At 45.0% G+C, this 25,915-nt stretch overlaps 4 protein-coding genes across 9 annotated transcripts; 2 read left to right on the top strand and 2 right to left on the bottom strand.

The window, feature by feature from the left end:
* Positions 1 to 1,001: 1,001 nt before the first annotated feature.
* LOC100844881 (peroxidase 2) lies at positions 1,002 to 4,726 on the bottom strand. The gene is made up of 2 exons (XM_003569033.3): positions 4,304 to 4,726; positions 1,002 to 2,085 (listed from the first exon to the last, which is right to left on the bottom strand). The coding sequence occupies exons 1-2, from the start codon at positions 4,517 to 4,519 to the stop codon at positions 1,273 to 1,275; spliced, it is 1,029 nt and encodes a 342-aa protein (XP_003569081.1). The 5' UTR covers positions 4,520 to 4,726; the 3' UTR covers positions 1,002 to 1,272.
* Positions 4,727 to 10,945: 6,219 nt separating this feature from the next.
* On the top strand, positions 10,946 to 15,280 carry LOC100844572 (putative RNA polymerase II subunit B1 CTD phosphatase RPAP2 homolog). The gene is made up of 6 exons (XM_003569032.4): positions 10,946 to 11,622; positions 12,187 to 13,062; positions 13,154 to 13,362; positions 13,442 to 13,705; positions 14,330 to 14,485; positions 14,579 to 15,280. Exons 1-6 carry the CDS (start codon positions 11,004 to 11,006, stop codon positions 14,693 to 14,695), a joined length of 2,241 nt encoding a protein of 746 aa, XP_003569080.1. The 5' UTR covers positions 10,946 to 11,003; the 3' UTR covers positions 14,696 to 15,280.
* Positions 15,281 to 15,631: 351 nt separating this feature from the next.
* Positions 15,632 to 18,235, bottom strand: LOC100844270 (probable protein phosphatase 2C 47). Its single transcript, XM_003569031.3, has 4 exons — positions 17,819 to 18,235; positions 16,908 to 17,099; positions 16,556 to 16,791; positions 15,632 to 16,456 (listed from the first exon to the last, which is right to left on the bottom strand). Exons 1-4 carry the CDS (start codon positions 17,978 to 17,980, stop codon positions 15,889 to 15,891), a joined length of 1,158 nt encoding a protein of 385 aa, XP_003569079.1. The 5' UTR covers positions 17,981 to 18,235; the 3' UTR covers positions 15,632 to 15,888.
* Positions 18,236 to 18,363: 128 nt separating this feature from the next.
* On the top strand, positions 18,364 to 25,686 carry LOC104582772. Of its 6 annotated transcripts, none has more exons than XM_024458964.1 (4): positions 18,364 to 22,027; positions 22,126 to 22,198; positions 23,586 to 24,000; positions 24,097 to 25,686. In XM_024458964.1, the coding sequence occupies exons 3-4, from the start codon at positions 23,626 to 23,628 to the stop codon at positions 25,006 to 25,008; spliced, it is 1,287 nt and encodes a 428-aa protein (XP_024314732.1). In that variant the 5' UTR covers positions 18,364 to 22,027; positions 22,126 to 22,198; positions 23,586 to 23,625; the 3' UTR covers positions 25,009 to 25,686. The 6 variants fall into 6 exon arrangements, with proteins under 6 accessions (XP_024314732.1, XP_024314731.1, XP_014754304.1 ...); XM_024458963.1 differs by having other exon boundaries at positions 18,364 to 21,893; positions 21,986 to 22,027; positions 23,583 to 25,648; XM_014898818.2 differs by having other exon boundaries at positions 18,364 to 21,893; positions 21,986 to 22,027; positions 23,586 to 25,647.
* The last annotated feature ends 229 nt before the right edge of the window (positions 25,687 to 25,915 follow it).

Here is a 25,915-nt window from a genome sequence, read left to right as displayed (position 1 = left end):
TAAGGGTGGACAATTGGGGTATATATAGTGCTGAATAAGGGGATTATTTCCCAACTATTTATGCGCATAGCGATCTTGTTGTGATCCGTCGTGACTGCACGACAAAATCATGGAGCGCTGCTCTTCTCCAACTCCGATCAACGTGGTGAGCAGATGTCGCCGTGTCTCAGCTAGCTTCAGTCAACGTGTCCAATTAAGTTGCCATATTGGTCGTTAATTCTTATTGATCAGCTTTGCATGCACATACATATGTGCTCAAGTAGCTAGCTAATCGACGTTGTTTGTCCGGACTTTATAGGTTCGACATCATTAATTTATCTAATCTCGTCATCTAGCTACGTCGACGTACTTAACAGTGGACTAACTATGCTTACTACTGTCGTTGACGGGTTAGACGATGTTACTCGTTCCAGCAAATCTGGACGCCATTCTTGCAAAATGTGGTCATTTCCGTGGCCTCCGCCCATGGGCTCTCAAGGCCAATTCTCGCCTTGCGTTGGCCCAACTGGGTTGGAAAACGAGGCCACAAACTGGACCCTAGACAGAGAGTCTGGTTTTACGCCATGCGGGCCATTCTGTAGCCTTCTTACTACCTGCCGTATCAGGGTCCCCCTCCCAAAAAAAAAACCTGCAGTATCAGGGTGGCCCATCTATATTTATTCCTTTTTTTTTACCAGTATCTATATTTGTTCTTTGTATAGTGCAGGACACTACGCATGCACTTTCAAAAAAAAAAAGCACTTTTACTTTTGCACTTTGTAATCTTCAAGCCAGCAAGCGCGCCCGTCGGTGGCACGGAACGGTCGGTTGTGTGTGCAGCCAAGCACAAAAGCTGCAGCTGTAGGCATCGAGCCGGTTACCTCTAAACAACCACTTCAGTGCTGGAGAACTACACCAACAGTTCCTTAATTTCTGGTTGTATCTGAACATTCCACATACAAACAAATAGGAAAACCAGTTTCTGTTTGGTAAAGGAATCAACGGTCTTCGACTTCACAAGAGGAACAACATATAAAATTTACTTCATTAATTTGTTTGTGTTCTTATTACATGATCTGGATGGTACTCCAAGCGGATTAAAAGACCATACATGAAAAGAAATCAATATCACACACACGCAAAAAAAGAAACAAGAGAAAAAAGGAGAATAAAACATAACAACAAACGAATGATCAAATTCGAGCGACATGAACGACGACGATGCAATTTAATTAACTAATCCAGGGAAATTAAACCTCAGCGGCAGATCGAAAATGAAGAAGCTGCAGCTAGCTAGTGGTGGTTGACGTAGCGGCATTGCTTCCTGATCTCTCCCTGGCTGCCATGGGGCATGGGCAGCTTGCTGAGCTTCACAAGGGAGTCAGAGAAGTCCTCATCCCACAGCGTGCCGTTCTCGGCGTACTCCTTGACGTGCCCCAGCGCCTCCTTCTCCGTCAGCAGCTCCCAGTCGGAGTTGAACGTGACGATCCTGGCAAGGTTGTTGTGGTAGTAGCTGTTGTCCAGGAAGTCATTCACTTTCCTCAGCTTCGGCACGAACCCCGGGATCGCCGCCGCCACCGCCGCCTTGTCCTCGTCCCGGATGTTGTTGGGCACCAGCGGGTCCGGCCCCGCCGCGCACTTCCGGGCCAGGAGGCCCCGGTAGGCCGGGAGGATCTGGGTCGGCGGGGCCGTGAGCCGGGCCCGGAGCGACGAGCAGTGGCCCACGCCCACCGCGTGGGCCCCCGAGAGGATCACCAGCTCCTCCACCGTGAAGTTCTTGCGCGCGAAGTTGTGGATGAGCTGGGCGATGGTGAAGGTGGAGTCGGGGAGGTCCTGCTGGGCCTCCGCCGCGTGGGAGTGGACACCGTCGAGGCGGCCCGCCAGGACCGGGAAGGTGACGTGGCCGTTGCTCAGGAGGGACGACGCGTCGTGGGCAGCGTAGATGAGGATGTCCGAGCAGGAGACCGTGCCCGGGCACCGCTCCTCCACCGCCGCTTTGATCTCGTCGATGAGCTCGAAGGCGGCGAGGCCGATGTTGATCGGCGCTGTCTTCTCCGTCGATGGGTTCTCAGGTGTCGGGTCCAGCAGCACCGACGCGTCACAACCCTGCACGATACGCACGTACAGCACATTAATTATCCATATGATCACTCTGCTTGAGCTGCCTAATCAATCATCAATGATAAATTCTTAACCTAACTTAACAAGATATTGTTAGCAGACAAAGCATTTATTTCATTTCCCTAAGTACAGTACTGTTAACTGAGACGTGTAAGTACACTGTAAGTGTGCATGGATCGGTTGGGAAGTCATTTTGCTAATGATAATTATTTTAACTCCATGTGGAGATCTGAAACGTGATGGTTAACTTTAGTTGTTGGAAAGAGATGTACATATGTATTGTCTGCAATGTGGTGCATTATTGGGCAATAATTGTCTATGCTTATGGACCGATAATGTGACCATATAAAAACAAAACAGTTATGTTTTCCAACCTGGAATTCACTCATCAATTACTTTAAACACAAATAGTATTAGGGGGCTTTCTATTGACCATTTGTGTGGGCGATGGACTGAGCACTACTGGTGCAACGAATGATTGATCTTGGTATAGGTATGCTTTCTCTTTCTCTTTACAGTAGCTCTCTCGTTTTTTCTTTTGTTTCCTTTTGGTGGCAAAAGAACATGATAAAAAAAGCTAACCAGCTCCTGTCCGTCTAGACCAGGATATTTATACACAATACAAGATAATCTTAATTATGCAGGTTCTCTCAAAAGAGTGGATTATGTTACACCCATATGCATGCATGCATGCAAAGTTCATCAACTCTCTATGTAAACAATTAATGAACGGCACCGGTAAGAGTGTCAGCTTAAATTATACTTACACCCATGCAATCTTCATACGCATGCATCACAATATTTGTTGCATTGCATCGTAGCTAGGTTGTAATCTAGTGCAATTTTTTTTTGTGAGGAATTAAAGATTATCCAATCAAACACTTGCCAGGGGAATTAATTCTGCATCCCTAACAGGAGTACGACACATAACTGCGGATTCCTAAGGCTTTAAGACGCATCATCATCAGGCACATGGGGGATCGGTAATATGAAGTGAAAAGAATAAAAATTAAAGACAAGGACATGCGCGTGGAAGAAAAGCAGAGGAAGAGTCGAAGAGAGCCAAAGATATCGCATAGCTAGCTAATTAGCCATGTCAAATTATTGGTCTCCAGTTCTCTACACGTCCAAGGAAAGTATCGAATTCCTTTCTGCTCTCCATGCTCGCCTGGCTGGGAGTGAGTGAGCAACCAGCGCACGATTCTCGAGGATCATATTCTGGATTTCTAGCTTGAGCTTAAGCCTAAGCTAGCTTAGCTAGCAGCCATTGAAAGTGCAGGAGGGAGTAACGTGCTTCCATGATTAACATCTGGGCGTGACAATGACGCGGGAACCAACAATTTTGAAATTCGTCGCATGAAAGAAAGAAAGAAAGAAAAAACCCAACAACTTTGAAAGTTACGCGCGGCAGGCCCGTGCAGCTACTGCTCTTAATTTCCATGCACATTCTCCGTGCTAGCTAGATTAATGTGACACACGTACTACCGTGCTAGCTTATCTGTTGGATATGGTTTGGTAGCTTTGGTACTATAATAATCTACTAGTACCAGTGCTAGCTTCCAACTTGTTCATTGGCGCCATTAGAATATATTGACCATTTTTTTCATAACAGTCGGTTAACTAAAGTTTTGTTAGTGTCGTGCAGCCTTCCGAACAGCAGAGAGAATTAGCCAGAGAGTTATGCATGTCAGCATCAGAGGAAAAGACTAGCAAACACATTTGATCACGAGCTATGCAAACGCTAATTAAGTGGCAGTGGGCCAGTGTCAGTACTGTGCATGCATGTGGTACGGTGTAGATCGATTGACAGTCCTTTGCTGGACCTGGAGAGAGACTTGTAATTTCTTTACTCTGTTTTTGTTAGCTAGCTATCCCCGTGCTTGTTGTAGTCCACAGTTACGTGTAAAATTTTGCTCTCTTGTTAGCTAGCTAGCTAGCTAACCCCGTACTAGAGGAGGTACGATGCTACTTCCTGTGCTTAATGGATTTACCAGTTCAAAAATGTTGCTCTCAATTCGAGTAGTAGAAGATTTAAACGATGAGTAAAAACCAGTGCAAACCTAGCTTAGTGCTACGGCATTAACATGTCAAGGACTTGGTTTTGCCAGAGCTAGCCAATGAAAACGATTGTGTGCATCGATCCAGGAATCTCTTCCGTTCCGGAAAAAAAACCCGATGACGGACGGAGGAGCGGCGTACGTACCCTGACGAAGCAGTCGTGGAAGATGAGGCGGACGAGTGCGGCGCCGTTCTTGCGGTTGGCCTTGATGGCCTTTGCCACGTGGTACTTCACCACGTTCTCCACCCCCTTGCAGCTCTTCTCGTAGTACCCAACCTTCAGCTCACCCCCCATCGCCTCTGCCGCCATCGCCGCCGCCATCACCAACACCACGGCCACCGCGGCCGCCTTCGTCATCATCCTCTCCGGCCAATTAATTAACTCCACCGACAGAATTGAAGCAGCTGAGAGCTAGCTCAAGAGCTGCCTAGCTCGATTTTGAACTAGCTAGCTAGTGGCCGGCACACGCACACTGCTAGTTGCAAGTGTGTGTGTTTGTTGTTGGTGGCGTGTGTTGGGCCGTAGTGCGGTGCTCAGTTCATGGAAGGCGTTGGGAGCGTTGTGTGTGCTATATAGCGATCGATGCCGGTATTTTTAACGGCTGGCGATTTTCGATATGGCCGGGGATCTTTCCCGTGAGGTGACAGCGAAGGGCCAACATAAAGGCAAACAACAGCGATCGACGATGGAGGCCATAGGTCCCCTTTGGCCCCTAGGGTACGTGTATCAGGCGACGTGGTGGTACACACACAACTTGTCAGTTAGGACTTACTTTTTTATTTGGCCTTTCTGTGTGTCTGATCAGGTCGATCACCTGGCGTAAAAATGATTAATTTCAGGAGCAACGCCGTCCCATAATTTTTGTCTCAAATTTGCTCAAAAATGAATGTATCTATTCCTAAAAAACGTCTATATACATGTAATATTTCGATAAGAATTATGAAACAGAGAGAATAGCTAGCTAGTCCTAGTACACTCGTATGCATCGGCCCTTAGTTCCATGCAAGAATTTAGGGAATTTTGGCAGGTATGCAAATATTTGGATTTTGGTACAAGTATATATATATTTCTAACTGTTTTCTTTGGGGGTCAAGTTCTGGAAAAAAAATTGTTACACCTTTCTTGGTCATTTTTGCCAATGTTGCATGCAGAAGCAACCCTTTAATTAAAAGAAACTACAAACCGGAATAGCTGAAATTTCAGCGAATTTGATGGTTTGTTAGTGGCTGAAATATTTCGGATCGAGAAGGAAATTTAACAGCAAAAGTGCGACACATGGCCGGTGTGGCAGGAGATATGCAATTCGTGACACCGTCCTTAGTTTAATTTCCGAAAATACTAGTCTTCGCAGTGAAAACAAATTAATATCCCGAAAAGAACCGATAACGACTAATAATTCGAGATGATGATGTGTGTGATACACATCATTATCATGTGCCATTATATATAGTTGAGCACAATCTCGATCGTGTACATCAGTACACGTACAAATATGGCGTACGTACACGCCGAGCATGCATGCTGCATATATGCTGTCCATATATAGCTTCAAGATCGACGAGTACGTACGTAAGTTGACCATTCAAACTCCAAGCATAGAAGAGTCTCCATCGGAATAGGAATACATACGTACGTCTTAATTATAATCTCAACAAAGCAATCAAACACGAACAAGACAACCAAGAGATTATCTAACACTACTATAGCTAAGCTAGAGCTAGCTCGCGACTAGTAGGGCGATAATCTCACACGGCATACGTACGCCTTTGGAAACGTATATACGGAGTATACCTTGCTTCCTCTCGTATACATACATACGTACGTACGTACGTACGTACGCACGCACGCTTTCCGGCCGGCCGTAGCTAGCTAGCTCGTGGATGGAAGTATGGAACTCTCTCGCTAGCTTCCGGCTGTGGCGTCTCGATCAGACGGTTCTCGCTAGCTTTCGGGCAGCTGGGACTCCGTCGGTAGCCGACGGATGGATCGATCCGGCAGTGGTAACCGATGGATCCATGCATCCGAAAAGCTTACTCATTCGCTGCCAATTCGATCTTTCGACACACACGACATACACAAGACACATGCATATATTAAACTGAACATGCACCACACATGCACGTCAGGTGGTTGCCACGTTCCAATCCATCCCATCAATCAACCAAAACCCAATTACACGATCGCACGCGCGAATGTATGTATAGCACTTGGTCAGTCAGTCAATCAGTCCATGGATCGATCTCCATGTGATCAAGGTGCTGGCAGGCCGGCCATGGCTAAGTCCTGTCACCCAACCTCCGTTCGGACTTTCTTCCTCCTCCAGTCCGTAATAAATGTCTCAGGTTTAGTATAATTATGTACTAACTTTGTGTAAAATATGAGACACTCGGTTAATTCGATGGACACCACTCTAGTACGCAACCCATAAAACGGAACTCGATGGAGATCGCTCCGCCGGGCAGCCCGGCCGCCGAGTTACTTCCAGCTCCATGCCTCCATCTGGATCTGTTAATCTTAATTTGCAAGCGAGAGAGATCGTAATCAATCGATCGTATATATATGATTGTCCACGATCCAGACTGAATATTACAGGGATGCACATTTGTGAGTTGCGACATCTCGCTCAGTCAATCTTGTCGTGTTGCTATCAGCTGCAACAGCACTATCTGCGTGTGTGTTTTTTTTTGGGGGGGGGGGGGGGGGGGGGGGCATATCGATCGATCGACCCAGTAAAGCTGGCTTAATTTGACGCTTCTTTTCCTTGATGCTGCTGGTAACTGGTCAATTTCATGCAGGTAGGCTAGGCTAGGAGAGTAACGATCTCTTTGCCTCCATATAAACATTTAAAAGTTGTCCCGATCTTTTCCATCTTTTTCTCGGCTGCATCCGTCTTATGCAAGCTGGCCTGCCGGGATCGATCCAGATGAGATGAAGCAAATGCAACACGCAACTTGTTTAATCCCTGCGTGCCTGAAAGCTGCAAGAGCATCCGGGAACTTAATCAAAATCAACAGGCCGGCCACTTGGTCACTTGTGTGTGTGGTCCACAAAGGTATATAGCAAGGAAGAAGGAACTTAAGATGCATTGCATGTCAGCTGCCATCCATGGGCTTAGCTTAGCTTGCCACGAACCTGCTTTATTCTCGCGACTTTGCGTTAGAATACTAACTTACTTTCGCTTGCTGGCATGGCCATTTGCTCATTTTGTAGCAAGGATCGGGCGATCGGCTGGGCCTCACAAGTTCGATGTCCTGTGATCCCCACTACTTGGATGCTATAGCTGGCTTGGAGCATATGTAAATTAATTCCTAATTACCAGCTTAATGAGTGAGCATATATATACCAGAATTCAGACAGATTGATTTCTGATGGAAAAGACACCAAGCTGATTAACTATCCTGTCCATGACTCATGATGGAGTGTAAAGCCCAAGAGATTGCATATATCATATATCCTCTCCATCTTTATTCCATCGTGAGAGAGGTAGCTTATTAACATCATTGTTGGACACAGAGACTCCGACAGATTATAGTAATCTCCCTCTTTCCTTTTCTTGCAAAAATTAATAATTAAGCGTGGGTCTCTTAGTTAGGAGTTGAGTACTCTTAGGAGTTCAATTAGAAAGTCGCCACAAAAGTTTGTGGATCACGGTGTCCTATATATATTAGACTATATGTGCACACGCACCAATCATGCTAATTAAATCCGTTAGTGGATCATGACTCCGTATTTGGTTAACTAAAACATGCCTGGTCGATACTGGTAATGCTGTGTGATGTATGGTTGGTGCAGCACATTTTAGAGGCCATCTGTTTGTTAATTTACTTGCGGTATTTAGTTCGGTTTCTATGCATAGGAAAGAAACCTAGTGTGCAATAATCACAACATTTAACTCAAGCAGAAATCAGAATATAAGCTTACCAAAAATGAAAGGGGCGCTTTACCCCTAACTCATCATGGAGCAACCTTTTTAAAGATCAAAGAGGTTGTCAGGGGGATGACTCCGGGTAGGGTCATGACGACATAACGCTAGCCGGGATGAAAGAGGTAGTTCTAGCCGAGGTACAGGAAGTCAGGTCGACTTAGGTAATCTCGCCGGCATCTCCAAGTTTGGCTAACGCTAGGCCAACATACCTAGCTTATGTCGGCCCGGCAGTTCTATGCTGCCCAGCTCGCAAGATCAAGATGAGTACGGGAGTCTCGGCAGGAGCCGAGATCCCTCAACGGTCTTATCTCAACTATGCGGATGGAGGAAAAGCAAGCTCATCATCACCCCGGGAAAGCGGTCAGCGCCTGCACCAGGATGTCAGAGGGCCACGCGCTGGAAGCACCGAAAGGAGATTCCCTGGCAGAGCCGGTAAAGTAAAGAGGTCTTGTTCCCCACCGCGCGGACTGAGGGAACAGGGCCGCGTGTCGGCGGGGCCCCCGGATGGCGACAAGCAACCCCGGCCCGCAGGATAGTGAGCCGGGAGACGCCCATAAATAGACCCTCGCCCCTTGGTGAGGGAGGGGGTTCTGAGAGATTCAAGGGATTCCCGTATTCTTCTTCTTTCTCTTCTTCTTCCCCAAGAATACAGCTCAAGGAGCGCCATTGTAGAGCTTATCAATCTCGGCTAATACAACTAGGCAGGAGTAGAAGTCTTACCTCGACAAGAGGGCTCCGAACCTGGATCGATGTGTTTTTGTGTGATTTGTGCGTGTTCTTCTTCACGTCCTCCCTCCTCCGGATCCCCCATCGTCCGTCGACCCCAATTCAAGCCATCCCATGGCATCTGCCGTGATGCCACCACGACAGAGGTTATTGCATGCCACTGCTTAATTATATATCATGAAAAAGCTATATACCTATTTAACTTTCACCATTGTTACAGCGCTAGCGAACCACCGACATTATTATCCAAGCTCCCTGTTAAGATCATTAAATTGGGAAAAATCCAAAGCTGCAGCATCTGACCAGAAAAAGGGTAAGATTCTACTCGGACCAAATCATGCTAATTAAACCTGTTAGTGGTTCATGACACACTGTACATATTTTAGCTGATTAAAGCTGATGCATGAAATGTGTGATGCTGATCATATATAATGCTGGATGATGTATGGCTGGTGAAGGACATTTTAGACATAGTATACATGTTTGTTCTTGTCTGCTTGCTTGTTTACGTATGGTGTTTTGGCTTTCCATGAATGTATATTGGACAAAATGGGGTGTGGCGTGTGTTATTGGCTAATCAAGTCGGTCAATTAATGGCATCATGATGAACACTCGAGCACACAGTGAGGTTGGTGAGGATTGGTGCTCCCAAATTTTTCTTCCTTCCTTTTCTTTCATTTAAGTTGGGACATCACTGTTAGGACGTCCATGATCTGTATGGGTACTATGATATACATAATAATGCATCTGTGATGCCATTGATGTTATTATCAACACTTATTTTGTAGCTAACTAGGGCTAGCTTCAGCCGACTGAAGCCCCTTCCAAATTCGACAAAACAGGTACCAAGTCCCTACTACTAGCATCGGTGAATACGTTGTCTATGCACGGAGGGGCAAGGTACTCCTTCCTTTTCAAAAAAGCTAATTTTTTTAAAAATAATACGAATTAAATAATTATTTTTGAAAAAAATACATGTTTTTCAGAATTTTCAAAAATAATACGCCGATTAGGTCCAGTCGGCCTGGCCAAAACCGATTAGGGGCAGGCCGACTGGCCCTAGTCGGCCTGGCACATGCCGAGGGTGGCCTAATTTTGTAAAAAATTTAAAACACGTATTATTTTAAAAAAATGATTAAATAATTTATATTATTTAAGAAAAATTAGCTTCAAAAAATTGATACTACCGAGATAATTTCAGTAATAGTAAGCTATCTTAAAATCCAATCAATAGAGTTTAAATTTAGTAGACAAAAGGGATAACCACCTCCATAGTGTGACTTCGTAACTATCTAAGCAATATAGCTTATTTTTTTGTTCTCTGCGATTATATTCTTCTTGGATTTCAGCCAAACCCTATAGTACCAATTAACTCACCACTATGCATGCATCCACTAAACAGAAGACAACAAAAGTTACCAACACAAACCTATAGGCTATGCATAATACATTTTCATCATCACCGCCATAGCTCATAATCCACCTCACAAGATGTCATGGAGTATGATTTCCTACATGATTTCGAGACATGTTTTTGGATGCATGGTCCAGAAAAAAACTAAATACATGTGTTTCTGAGGAATATGAAGAGGAAGTCGAGAGAGACAGAAACAAACATTTGACTTCTCAAAGGAAATACAAACCGAGATGTAGGCTGTTGCATGTTACATTTCATATCGAAATGGGGTCATGAGAATACATTTCCTAAGAAAAAATTGATGACTCCAATCCTAGAATCCAAATGGTTTATGTACGGAAATTCTCAAATATATAAGATGTCCCAAAAGTTCTACGAAACTAGTGCAATCCCAAGAGGCCTACATCACTTTTGCCGAATGAGGATCCACCAATATGTTTGGACTACTTTTTAGCGCAGTGTTCTGTGAACTGTGTTGTGTACTCTTAGCCTACATGCGAGCCCACCCCAGTTTTATTTTTATTTTTAGAGAGAGAAGCCCACCCCAGCTCTTCATATAGTATGCCCCAAATAAGATGGGCAAAAGCCCACAAAACCCTCAGCCCAAAAGACCCACATGGGCTAGCCCACACAGAACCGCCTTACCCGCCGTTCGCTGACTACGGGGCCCAAACAAATTCGCACTAGTAATGCGACCCACACTCGCTCTTGAGCTCTTCCTTTCTTCCTCCTCGATCTCCAAAAACTCTCTCTAGTCCCCACGGCCTCCGCCCCACATGGCGCCCCACGCCGCCGCCGCCGCTGCCGGGACGACAAGGACGACGATGAACGTGGCCACGGCCGTGTACCGCGTGCAGCTGGCCCTCCTCGACGGCGCGGCTGCCTCCAACGAGCCCCTCCTCCACGCGGCCGCGGCGGTCCTCTCCCGCGCCGACTACGACGACGTCGTCACCGAGCGCTCCATCGCCGACGCGTGCGGCCATCCTCCCTGCGCCAGCCCGCTCCCCGCCGCGGCGGCGGCGGCGGCGGCGCCGCCGCGGTTCCACATCTCCCTCCGCGAGCACCGCGTCTACGACCTCGAGGAGGCCCGCAAGTTCTGCTCCGAGCGCTGCCTCGTCGCCTCCGCCGCCTTCGCGGCCTCGCTCCCGCACGACCGCCCCTTCGGTGTCCCGCCCGACCGGCTCGACGCCCTCGTCGCGCTCTTCGAGGGCGGTGGCGACCGGCCGGGGCTAGGGTTTCGGGAGGTCTCCTCCGGGAAGGACAAGGATGAGGGGAGGAAGTTGGAGATTCGGGAGAAGGAGGCGCCTGGGCTTGGGGAGGTGACGCTGCAGGAGTGGATTGGGCCGTCGGACGCCATCGAGGGCTACGTGCCGCGACATCACCCCATCCCCGAAGGTGATTGTTTCAGGCTAAAATCTCCCATTTGCATTGAAAATTTTGGAGTTCGATTGTTCATTTTTGGCATCTTAGTATGTTGCCGTTAGGATCAAATTTTGGCATCTTAGGATCAAATTTTGGTGTATCCAAAAAAACAAAATGAATTAGTGAGAGCTTGTTGATTATTATGACCATGGATTGGAAGGTGGATCAGTGGTCCAATGGGCCTAATCTGTCTCGCCCTCAATTCTAGGAATTTAGATGCAGAGGCAAATTTATGGTGGCAAGAAATAAGCAGAATTTCATTTTTCTTGTTCTAAGTGTTAAAGGAAAGCATCCAGGTTATCTCATGAAATTGAACACAAGAAACAAAATCAGGTTTTCATGAGAGGCAGCACGCCTGTTAGTTGCTTATATTCAATAATGTTCTAAAAAATGGTGTAACAGTGTTACAAGAGTGACAGTAGTTTTACTTGCAGGCACGTTACTGTACATGAAAGGATGCTTATCTCTTTCCCTTTGTTCGGCCTTTATTAAGTTTCGAACAATCGAAGAAACAGTGAGCTTGTGTCTGTCTTTCAGGGCCAATGCCAGAAGCTAAACAGAGAAAAACTAGTAGAGCTGACCAGTCCAGAAATAAGAACTTGGATTCTGCAACTTCATCTTCAGTTGAAGCACCAGTGAGCTCAGAAGTAATAGCTAAAAAGTTAAATGACATGGTCCTTGGTGACAACACAAAGACAAAGAAAAAGCAAGTATGTGAGACCCCATCAAAGATGTTCAGGCCGGATGAACATGGCGATATGTTGTTGTCCTGTGTAACAGATTCCATTGCGAAACAGCTAGAGGATGTAGTTTTGGAAGAGAAAAATGACATGAAGAAAGAGAGACCAACTAGAGCATCATCAAGGTCACGCAAGAGTAAGCCTGCAAAAAAACCAGCTGGAAGTGATGGACATGAAGTGGGCTTTACTAGTACAATCATCATGGGGGATCATGTTTTGGCAAAGATGGATCAAGGTCCTGTGGGTCAATATAACTTTGCAACTTCTATAGCAGATAATCAGCCATCATCATCATCATCATTATCATCATCACCAACTCAATATACAGCAAGAGATTTAACGGGTGCTTACACTGAACAACTGAACAAAGAATTCAGTAAAGCAGTGAACCTCGGAAAAGACGAGGCGAGTGATGAAAAGGTTAGAATTGTACCAAAATCTTCATTGAAGGCTGGAGGATCCAAGAACAAAAGTCAGTCTGTGACATGGGCAGATGAGAATGGAAGCCTCTTGGAAATAAGTAAAGAATATGTAATCCATTCAGATGACAAAAAACATTATAAGGAAGACATTGATGGTTCACTAAGGCGTGAATCTGCAGAGGCTTGTGCAGCTGCGCTTATTGAGGCAGCAGGAGCTATTTCTTTAGGCACATCAGAAGTGGAAGATGCAGGTGAACATGTATTCTTAACCTCGTGATGCCTCGAGGCACACAATACACTTTTTATTTATTGATGTACTAACTTTTACCTTTGTGGACACAGTTTCTAAGGCAGGAATCATCATATTGCCTGACATGCTTCACCAGAATCAGTTCAAGAGTGACAATGGCAAAAATACAGTAGAAAAGGAAATATCTGAAACAGATAATGGTGTTGTGAAGTGGCCAAACAAGCCTGTTTTTCTAGACACAGACATGTTTGAAGTTGATGATTCTTGGCATGACACACCGCCAGAAGGTTTCAATTTAACTGTAAGAATCCTTGAGAAAGAAAGTACCAGTTTTGTTTGATTTTGATTTTGAATTCAGAATGACATCCATTTCTTTTCAGCTGTCTGCTTTTGCAACAATGTGGGCTACACTATTTGGATGGATATCCCGGTCATCTTTGGCCTATGTGTACATGCTTGATGGGAGCTCTGTGGAAGAATTGTTGATTTCCAGTGGGAGAGAATATCCACAGAAGACAGTTTCCAAAGATAGCCAATCATCTGAAATTAAAAGAACTTTAGCTACTTGCATCGGTAATGCACTTCCAGTGCTTACATCAAATTTGAGGATGCAAATCCCAGTTTCCAAGTTGGAGACTACTCTGGTATGAATCTATGTGAGCTTGATATGTAGTTAGTCCAAAGCCATATCTTGCTAGATATTAGATGCATATTTGAATAGCAATGTGTTACTATGAGCTTCCCAGTTTCCCACTAGTCTGGTACGAACCGAGAAACAGGGTTATTTTTTTATGTACACTTATTAGTCCAAAGCTATATTTATCAGCTGTACATATTTTTATATGAATGTTTCTTAGTTTCTTAGCCTTGCTGCTGAATAGACTTCTGAGAAGCAAAAAGAAAAAAATCTATTTGTAGACTTATACATGACAGTAATGGGGATCCCATATTTTTTTTCTAGAAATTATTGAATGATATTTTGCTTCCATGCTCACATAGATGACACACGAGTTACACTTCAGTTTTTTCTACTGGCTAGTACAAGAGGATGATCTGCAATACCTGAAACCTTACTGTGAATACTGAATAGGCTTTACACATCTGGCTTAAAAAAATTTAGGAACTAAAAGTCAGTCTAAAAAAGACCAGTATGCACTAACAATCAGCCGGTTAGCTTGATTCTAGTGTCTGGTAATTTTTTGGGTTCTTCATGCCCATGGTGGTTTGATGCTTCTGGATATTCTAATGTGAGATTTCAATGGCACTAGGGATACTTGATCGACACTATGTCTTTTGTTGAGGCACTGCCTCCTCTGAGGTCAAGGCAATGGCAATTGATGGTCCTGGTGCTGCTCGATGCACTCTCTGTTTGCCGGCTTCCTGGTCTTGCTCCAGTGATGTCAGATTCGAAGCTTCTGCAGAAGGTTATCTTATCTTTCCCTACTTCTGTGACTGTACAAACACAGGGACGTGTATGCCTTCAAAGACATATGATTGTTTTCTGTTGCATACCACAGGTTTTAAACTCGTCTCAGGTTAGCCGAGAAGAGTACGACTCTATGGTTGACCTCTTTCTCCCATTTGGAAGATCCGTGCAGACACCCCCACCAAGTCAGCCTGTACAAGTTCCGTGAATCGTCCAGGAGGGGATCAATCCTGTACTGAGCACAGGGTCTGGACGTATGTTCAGTCGTAGTAAATATAAGTCGTTCCATGCCAGCATCAGAAGCACGACAGTCAATTCAAATACCGCCACGGCGACAGCCTCCACCAGCAGGTTCTCTAGAACACGTATCACAGATATCGCCGCCTTGCCATTGCCTGCAATATTCCTCTCCCGTTGCTATCAGCTGCGTGCGTGCAGAGTCTTGTTTCCTGTCATTCTCAGGGACTCTACTTTAGGCCTTGGAGAGAGCAAGAGATAACTGCTCCGAGAGCAATGTTTAGTAGTATCACATCATATCTTCCTGGACTTGCCAACTCATTCAGAATCAGTAGTGCGTCTGTTCTCTCCAAACGAAAAGGAAGAAAAATGTAGTTATGTTATCTATAACCATTTGACTCTAGGTTTTGCAGCTTGGTCCATCCGTGTGTCACCTGGCTATCTGAATGCCAACCCCATTTGTGAGGTGCCGCTGTCGCTGTATGCGTATATGCATTTGAAATTCTGCATCGCCCATCACCTTCAGTTACATTGTCAAATGTAGTGGCTGTTCCTACTTTACTTTCTACTCTCCTTTTCGGGAGTTGGCAGCTGCGAGGCCGCAAGTGCCATGAACCTAGCTGTTATCGCTGCTGCTCGCTGATTTTTATGTTTTGTTATGTGAGAGAGTAGTGAAAAGTATTCGGGTCATTGGGACTTGGGAGAACTGAAAAATCCAAGTGTGGATTATGTAAAGGGCATGCTAAGTTGTCCTGGACTCCTGGTGCCATAGATCCACTACCCAGGAAATTTTAGTACATATCCTTTGACTTGATCATCATGGCTATCCAAATGACACACCCTAATGTTCATATTACTATGGTTAAGTAAGTCAGGTTTAGGACAATAACTAGGGCTACTCAATCCCTAAGAAAACAGGCTGATCCCTGGAACGGAATAGATATATGTACAACCGGTGGCCAGTAACAACAACAATAAAAGGAAAGAAAAAAGAAGATGAAATAATGGGAGGATACATACACCTACAAAACTGCTGGCTGCTGCCTCAACAACAAATGGGAGAAACTAACCAGAGGGAGCAATTACGATTCCTCCACCAGTGTCAGCATATTTACAGTGTGAGAACAATGAACAAACCTATGCTAGGTTTGCTGGGCTAGGTGGCTAGCGGTCGGTCTCCAGCCAGCTCCTTAGGTTGCAGAGGGCCTCCGCTGACAGGCCCTTGCAGCTCCTTGGCCTGGCTGCTGCTGGAGCAGGTGGCGGCGAGCCAAGCTCCGAGGCGAAGCAGACCACAATCACAGTGAGGTTGTCTGCAGTCTCAAGCAGCTTCGCCTCCATGACAAGCTCCTGGGCACACCGCTCAGGGTCATCATGCTGCCGGAGCCCCTGCCGAACGACACTCACTGCGTGCTGGCTGGTCATCACATCCCAGATCCCATCACAGCCCATGATGAGGAACTCATCACCCTCGCTCAGCGTGGCGTGCCGGAACTCTGGCTCCGCGATCAGGGGTGATGTGGAGCAATCGGGCATTTTCATGTCCCAGTCACCCAAAGCTCGTGTCACAGAGAGCACTCCGTTGAGGTATCCATCCTCGATGTATCCCCCTGACGCTGCGACCCTTTCACACTCCTCAACGTAGTTTGCCCTGTGATCTTGGGACAGCTCCATTGCTATGCCTCTCCGGCAAAGGACTGCACGGCAGTCACCAGTATTTGCAACCAACAGTTGCCTGCAAGTTAGATCAGACCCCCAGACTGAGCATGCCTCGCTGAAGCAAGAATCGTGTAATTCTAGAAATTGGAACTGCTATTAGTACTGCACATCTTACCTCCCAAAGACTAATGCAGTGAGTGCTGTAGTTCCAGAAGAGCGGCTGATAACTAAATCATCAGCCAGAGCAAGATCGGCCTGCAAGAACGCGCTGCGAATACAGTTCTCAGCGGCCTGAAGGAATATATCATCCACTTGGGATGCTTGTGGGAACTCCCTGTCCTCAAACAGGAACCTAATTGCATGCCTTTTCATGTAGGCTGCAGCATCCGGACCCCCATGGCCATCAAAGACCTAAAATACAAACACAAGAAACAACACGATCCATTCAGGCACCTGTTGCTGAGGATATAACAGTGATAAAATGCATCAAGTATCTAAATAGTACTGTAAATCAATTACTAACTTACCCCATAGAAGGCACTAGGCACTGGACACACCAACAGCGAACCAAGATGAGCTGAAAGATCATCTATCCGAATGTGTTCATCTTCCATGTACCTCCTCGGTCCTATATCAGCAAAGCTACCAGATCGAATAATGGGCACAAACGGTATCGTCTCAGCAGACACACTCGTTGCACCATCCACACTTGCCAGCCCCTACACCAATTGCAAAACCATTACACCTTGTTGCTTGATCACAAACAGCAACACATCATACAACTTTTATTTAATCTGCTAAACGAGCACGATGAAAACCAACCCTGCACATAGGCTAAACTACTGCACCAAATTGGTCCCAATCTCACTTGAGCTAAACAGCAAAGGGCCTCACTCCCCAGTTACTAACTACGACAACAGTTGTATGAAGCAATAAACTGACATTTTCTGGCTTGATTAAGAGCTAACTTGAACTTCCGCAAAAGCTCATATATCACAGCTCAACAACCCTACACACCAAAAAATATGGCTCCAATAATTTGGGCACCCATCTTCTCACTCCTGTGGCCTACAACCACCCCCCTAGAACTAGACCCCCCTAAAAAAGGAGCTACTTTTCCTATGAAAGTGTGTCAAGACTTTTGCAACCACAAGCAGATAAGCATTCCTAGTAAGGAAAGTAAGAGATTAAACTCCCCTAGCCAGTATAGCAAGCAAACTTCGAAAACAGCATGGCAACAATAATTCATAACAACACATAAAACTTTGAGCTGATTATATCCACAACCACAAATCTATCTTACAAATCCAGCAAGAACTATTAACTGTTAACTGATTTGCTTAAATTTTCCGATCTCCCACAGTTTTACAGCCTCCGGAGACTAACATACTCACAGCAGAGAGCAAAGAGGGACAGGAGCTTCAGAGGCGGAACTCACCATGAGAGGCACCTCGACGGCGACCCCGACCTCGACCTCGACGCCCACCTCCGGCGCGGCCACCGCCGACATCCCGACCCCTTTGGCGACGCACCGGTGGTACTGCTGGACCTCCAACGCCTGCGCCGGCTGCTGATGCATCACCTCCGCCTCGGCCACCATCTCAGCGCACCCACAACTTTCCCGACCAGCGACCAGAACAGCAGAAATCCCCCAACAAAAAAGGCAACAGCAACCGCTCGATCTGCAGCGGCAGAGACGTGGAGAGCGCGAGGACTTCCGGCAGACGGCGGCGCGCGCGCTTCTCCTGCGATGCTAAGGGGCAGGGCGGTCTCGGTGGTTTCTAGGACACGGTTTTGCTTGATCTGAGGAGGGGAAGAAGAAGAAGAGGAAAATGTGTAGAGAGGAGGAAGAGGGTGGTTGGCTTTTGTCCCGTGCTCTGCTCTCCTCTGTATGGAGGTGACCGGCGGCGACCGGTGCGTGGGAGCGCGGGTGACCGGCGCGTGACGGTCGGCGCGCAAGCGGCTGACGCGCCGACACGTGGGTGCCGACCTCAGCGCAGTGTTGCGATTCACATTGATGTGTTTGGTTGACACAAATGTTAATTAAGTAGAGGGAATTACTCCGTGGTTGATAAAGAAGAGTATTTTCCCTCAAAATAAATAAATAAATAAGAGTATTAACAAAATAAATTAATAAGTAGGCAGGTGCAAGCGTTCGTATTTGATTTTAGTTGCATGTCACGTAGGCTAGGCTGTCTAGAATGCTACTCCCTCTATTTGCATTTGTAAAACTTTCAAGACGGTTTCTTAAAGCATCTTATAAATGGGAATAGAGAGAGAATTACACAATGATTGTTTTTTTTCTGATTTCTGAATATGGGGAGCAAAACAAGAAGAATGCCATCACACACGTTCTCTCCTCTCTTCTCATGATGTGTTCCTTTTTAATTTCTTCTTTTTCGTTGGCTCTCCCACTGCTTACCGTCTTACTCACGCTCGTCTGAGTGTCATGACTCCTTTACAAGTTAAGAAGTGTTGTTGTGAGATGTGCCACCTATGTGTTGCATCGCATTTGTAATGGAGAAAAGATATTCGAAAAATTCGATGGTTGACGACCATTGCGCCCTTCCGTCAGCTCACTAGACTTCAATCTTGTCGCATGGGAATTGACTGCTCTAATTTGGTGATTCTATTCCCCACTGGCTTCACCTTGCATGACATGATACCCCCTCCCCGCCTCACCAGAAACCTTCTCCTCCAACTTTTGTGGTGTTGTCATCATCTCTCATACGTCACCTTAAATTAAGCAATGGAAGTGAAATGAGATCATTCAAGATGGATGTTGGTTGTATCTGTTCGTCAGCTCCGTCTTGGTTGTCCCGCTAGATCAGTCACCTTTGCTTTAAGAATTAAGATGTCTGACATGGTTAATATGAATCCTCATGGCAAATATGTCATTTTGGACACTTCATGATACTTTTCTCGTTTAAAACTTTTCTTAAAATCAAAAGGCACTTATTAGGTTTAATTTCTACGTAGGATTAATGGTCAGTCTATATAAAGATTCATTATATCCCAATGAGTAGATTGTCTTGTGCAAATGGTGCATTTGCATCCATGCTAAAAAAGACCATATTATACCAGAATATATCTATTTCAGCAAAGAGATGGATAAAAATTTGATACTTCGAAGAGGGGAAAGGACAAATGGTCGGTGTCCTTTATTAGCTTGGAGGAGTGACCGACAGTTCCTTGCACGCCATCATCAGCTTGTTCGAACTATCCACGTATGCTTTCACTTGCCATAGAAGTAATTAAATAGAAGTAAGATGGAATCTTGTTACGCGATAATTAATCGTCATGTCCTTTGATCAATGCGGCTTTAATTGCTTTCGTGCAAAATGACACAAAACTTATTTTGTTCAGTGCTCATCAGTGACACAAATGTTGAGGATGACATTACATGGTTAATTAATTAAGATAAGATGGCTAATTATATGAGGGAGTAGTGTAAGAATATCCTTCCAGATTCTTAATTAATTTATGCTTGCAAGTGAGATTAGCTAGACGGCGCCTTCTAGATTCAGCTAGAAGCTTCACCGATAACATTTTCTCTCTCCAAATAGTTTTGTCAAGCTCCGCCACTGCTAGAAAGCACTCTTAAAAATAACAGTGTTTCTACTGTAATCCTTAAAAATTAACAGCAATTCTAGTGATCACCCATCCGGGGCCAAACACATGCATGCTGACGCAATTAGTGTTCTCACCTGGTTCATATATAGATGACACCAGCCGGTGGCTTTCTTTGGGGATAAACAGTGATTACTTTTTGCAGTTCCCATCCCTTTCCTCGATGTTTTCTTGATGTGTGCAAAGAAACGAGCCCTCGTGGACCAAATTGTTTCCGTCGCCAACTTGCAAGAGACAGGTTAGGAGTAGTTCACTTCGTTCGAACTTTATGTATAGGACTATAGGAGTAGGAAATCGATCCATCAAGGAACCAAGTTGATCGATACTTTAATTCTTAGAATATTTCAGCAAACTGAGGCCACTGCACACTTAAAACTGCTTATGGATAGACTTCTTTTCCCAACCGTGCAGTGCATGTTTTGAGGTTTTTTCTTTTTGTATGTCTACAATACAATTGGAACTTATTGGAACATCTTTTAAGGCCTAGTTTTTTTTTCATCAAATAACGTTCGACATTTTGACACAAACATAGAATGTCCTAGCTCCTTTTGAATCAAAGTGCGTAGTAGTATTTACTTTCTCTATCCTTCTAAAAATGGATGCACATATATGATACTGTATATTTTAAGATTTAAATTTGACTTTTAGTTCGACTAATAGCAGGTACACGTACCATAAAAATTATATCATTCGATTTTGCGCTCAAAGATTTTTTTTTACGACATACGAAGCAGAAGACATTAACTTTAAGATCGATGTGCTCCTAATTTTTTTTTTATTTGGCCCGTGGGAGGGTGACGAGTCACTGCCGAAGAACAGGGGTGAGAAGGAAAGATGAGAGGCCTTTCTCCTTCTTGTCTGAAGTTTCCGTGAAGAGTGTCTGACTCTACCTGTTGTCACGGTGCATCCGCATCAGCATCATTCAGCATTAAGTAGTTTTGACGACTTGTTGAAAACAGGAAAAATACCTATCAGCGACACTGTAGTTTGTGGATCAGTTCCTGCGGTTTTTGTCCAAATCTCATGTTTGACTCTCTATGTCTTATCTCTAGCTAGAAGTCGGAAATTTCTTCCATTGATGGTGACAGACATTGCTACTTGCTAGCAATTGGCGTCTGTAGAAATTTTGTCAGTCTTTTTAGCACAAGGAGTTCAGTCTTCAGTATATGTCTGATGTTTCACTAGAAGAAAAAACAATGATAACATATTTTTCTTTTTCTTTTTCTCGAAATAGCAATCGCGTACCTTCAATAATGCACTGCACGTCACAATAATATAGGCTGACTATTCACTCCGTTTCAAAATAAATGGCATGGATTTATATAAGAAATAGGAAAACTCACTTATTTTCGAACGGAGGAAGCGATACAAATGGGAGAAACTCATTTTTTATTTACATCATTGATTTTTTTTACAGGAAGATCGGTTTTTTTTTTTGAGCCAGAAGATCGGGTTGTTGTTCTGAAAGAGTCCTCTGCATTTACCATTGCGTCCACACGGGCCAGCCCAATACGCATTCTCAAACGGCCCGCCCATCTATGAAGGCTGATCAATGTTCGTAATGGGCTGGGTCGGATCGGACTTGCATGTGGGCTGGAATCCAAGGAAACAACTCAAGAAAAAGAAAAGCATCACGAATGTGCCTCGCCCACGGTGCACGGCACGCCAGGTACCACCGCTCGGACAGTTCTCTCTCCCCTGCTCTCACTCCAAGAACAGGCGGAACAATGGATCAGCTAGCTTGCTGCCACCACTTCCTCTCGCACTCTGTCTCTCGTATCTCTATCCGGCTCTTCGTTCTCCAATGCTGGGCCTCTAAGGCGTTAGACTGCGGCTGGTTTCCTAGAGGCGCTAATGGCTGATGTTCTGATGTCGCCCTCCAGGTGTTCGACGGTTTGCCTGTACTGAACGAGGATGTGTATATATGTCCATCGCTGGTATCCACCTCTGCCACTGACTTGTTTTTCATTTGCAGGTTTGCCAGGTCATAATCGATCCTAGCCGGCCGTCGCTTCTGGTGAGTTGTTCTTATGCACCAAATCTTCACTCGATTTTACATCTGATGATTGCATATAGTAGTATCTAAGTTGCTTTGTCGTGTGAACTCTATGGCAGGTTTGCAGCCAGGGACAGAGAGGAAATCATCTAATTCGTGGTTTTGTCTTCAGCACATTTTCAGTTGATCAAGGTACTGATTGCCCTCTTATGCTTGCTTACCGATGCCTTCGTATGCAAACAACGTCAGAACCTCTTAACCCACCATACAAGAAACCCTCACATCTTGTATTAAAAATGGCCTTGTGATGCTAACGCTGCTACCAAGAAGATTCTAAATATGTATACTTGGTGTGAATCTATTTTGTTAGTTCTTAATGACTAGATCACCTTCATTGTGAATCTATTTTGCATTGTGTTTGTAACATTGCATCCAGTACAACAACGAGATTAAGGCTCAGTTTGGCATTGCCGAACTGTGCTGCGCTGAACTTATTTTATAATCTGCTGTGAAAAAATACACACAAAAGTATGGAAAAGTTGGTTAGCCAAACACGAAAATAGTGAAAAGCGGGTGAGAAAAACGGGATTATGAGAATCCACCGCAATGCCAAACGCAGCCTAAGAAAACAAGACCCGTATTGCATCTGTTTGGGCTATATAACGATAAATTTGCTACTTCTGTGTCAACTGCATGTGGTTGAGAAGCAAGTGTTTCCTAACTTTGTATCACTAGCAACACTACTTTGACTTGCTCTCAACTCTATGACCTATGTCTCTAGGTAGCAACCATATTACTTGATGTCAGCTATCAGTTACTTGTATAGATAACTGCCAACAGAAGGTCTACATTAATGTATTGTTAATTCTAGGAATTCACTCATTCATCCAGAAAATGGGAAGGGTCTATAGTGTCTATTGTATGATGTATAGTAGCTAGAAAAACGTAAATGATAGACACATGAATAACCAAAATTCATGAGTTTATTATTGCGTCTAATATTCGATATGCCAAATAATCCAAGTTAGTGCGGACTTGATATATATCTTCCTTATAAAATTGGTTTATTGTAGGAGGATTCTGTTTCCTAAAATGTATTTCGTTGTGTAATTTACTACTATATGTTTGAAATTCATGCATTTTTGGAAGAAAATAAATGTAGGATTCTAACATGAGAATTAGTACTATATATCTTATTACGATGTGGGAATCAGGTAGCCCCATGAAAATATACATGAACGATGTATAGTACTCGCTGTGTTCCATTTTATAAGATGTTCTAACTTTGTCCTAAGTCAAACTTTTTAAAGTTTGACCAAGTTTATAGAAAAATGTACCAGTATCTACAATATCAAAATTTGATGGGCTAGATTATGACAGTGCAGATTAATCATCGACACTAGATTTGTATACCAGAGACAACTTCATTGTGATATTTTTTTCCTGTCAATTGCATCGGTAATTTTGCAAGTTGCTTTTAACTTGTTACATACCTCTCCAAAAGTCATCTCATATATGATTAGTGATTGTAGTTTCTTTACCAAACTGAGGTACATATTTTCATTATTGGAATTAGCAGGCAGGACACCAGAGAGACATAAACCTCCATTATCAACAATATGCAATTGTCAGTTAGATTGGTGCAGCTATGGAGCGAATGGGAAATCAGATTGCTTGTGCTTCTCAGTTTCACGCTGCAACTCTTCCTCTTCTTCACAGGGGGTCTTAGGCGGAGAAGCAGCGACAAATTGCTTAGATTCTCTATTTGGTTGGCTTATTTGGGAGCAGACATGATTGCATTTTATACTCTTGGTCAGATCTCTCGACTTGGAGATTCTATGAATAGTAGGGATCCGTTTACTGGGACCATGTCTTTGGCATTCTTTTGGGCACCTTTCCTCCTTGTTCATCTTGGCGGACAAGACACCATCACCGCCTTCTCATCTGAGGATAACAATTTGTGGCTGAGGCATTTTCTAAATCTTCTTGTTGAGGTCAGCCTTGCATTATATGTCTTTTGGAAATCAATGGTGAACAGCAAACAGCTTCTAATTCCGGCCATGTTGGTGTTTTTTTCTGGAATAATCAAGTATGCGGAGAGGATATGGGCTCTCAAGTATGGTAGTAAGAATGACCTTAATAGCACCACTAGTAACTTCGAAAACAAGCATTTGCCACCACTAAGTGTTGACAAAGATAGATATTGTGACATTGTTTGCTATGCTCTCCATACGGCATGCTATATTCGGGGATTCCTTGCAGGACGTGCAACTTTTCAAATGGGACATGAAATTCGGTTTACACTAGTAGATTATTTTGGAAGATTCGCAGAGCATGGGGCAAAACTTAAGATCATCGAGATGGAGCTTGCAATAATATATGATGACCTCTACACCAAGGCTGTAGTGTTTCGGACATGGACAGGTAGCATTTTCCGTTGTGCTGTACAGATCTCTACAGTGGTTGCTTTTGTGCTCTTCCGTATAGATAGAAAAGAAAGCTACAGCAGAGTAGATGTTGCAATAACATATGCATTACTCACTGGTAGCATTTTTATGGAATTTGTTTCAATCTTCATGGCAATGATCTCACCATGGGCATGGGCATTTTTGAAAGCACGGAATTTGCACTGGCTCACCAACATGTTTTGGTCTATTTTCAATACTGTTCAACCAGAGAAGAGGCTGTGGTGGTCAAATTCCATGGGGCAGTATAACCTTCTGCTCTCCATTTTCTCTAATGAATCACCAACCATTGGCGTAATAATAAATATCATGAATTATATCGGTTTGGCTAAGCTCTTGAATCGCTCATGGCACACAAAGGATATCGCTCTTGAATCGCTAATGAATCACCATCACGTCTACATATCCGTGACCGCGCGTGACGAGGGAACAACTCTTCGAGTCCTCAACCTTCATATACCTGATGCAGCCCATCAGGGGGTCCACTCGAAGGCCCAACAAGTATATGCAGGTCGAGTCCCTCAAAGTGCGGTTTGAGTCAAGGAACATGATCTTATCATACCAGAATAAACTGATTTGATTGTAACCTTCCCGATTATCACGCCCGAGACCTAACCGCCAGTATATAAGGCTAGGAGGGGGAGTCGGGAAGGGGGACCTCTACACATTCATGCCAGATCCATCTGCGCATCATAGCTTCATAGCTCTTCTAAAATCCTGATCAATACAATACACCAAAAGCAGGACACAGGGGTTTCACCTTCCGAGGGCCCTGAACCTGGGTAAAACTTGCGGCTCCCCTAGTCTTTGTTAGTCGACAAGATCGCTGGTGCACTCCGTGCTCTCCTTCAGTCGAAAACCTTTGAATCAGGGTACTGCCGAGGTAGCCCCTCGTCAGCGCGCCCCTCCCGTGGTCGCACTTCCACCTTCCGCATGGGTGGCACCTTAACCCGGTGAGGGTTCTAGTGCCGCCCGTGCCGGCTTCTGGCCGCACCAGCCGCAAGGAGATACGTACGTCACCGTCGGTCGGCCCTGCCGGCCAACCTCTGCCGCGTTAGCCCCGGACTTGCCGAGGGGACCACTGGTTCCAGAACAAGCATGACATCTGGTGGCGGAATTACTTCTTCGCCTCCACGGCGGTGGGTCCGTCGGTGGAGGTGGAGGAGGAGGCGGTGGCCATGGTCAAGGAGGAGTTGGACGAGGACACCCAGTTCCTGGCCGCCTTGGAGGCGTCCATGGCGGAGGATCGAGGAGGAGGCCATGGTCAAGGCGGCGGAGGAGGCTTCAACTGAGCATGTGGCCCGACCTCGGCGCCGCGTTGTACGTGTCCAGGTTCCCTGCCGGTGAGGCAGTGCATGCATGCGATGGTGGAGTCGAGGGAGGAGGCCATAGTGGAGGTCAAGGAGGAGCCCTGGTCGCTGTGGCCGGGGCAGGAGCCGCAGGA

Source organism: Brachypodium distachyon, chromosome 2, assembly GCF_000005505.3.
Source record: "Brachypodium distachyon strain Bd21 chromosome 2, Brachypodium_distachyon_v3.0, whole genome shotgun sequence".
Classification (NCBI taxonomy): Eukaryota; Viridiplantae; Streptophyta; class Magnoliopsida; order Poales; family Poaceae; genus Brachypodium; species Brachypodium distachyon.
This window is presented reverse-complemented; position numbering and strand designations above follow the sequence as displayed.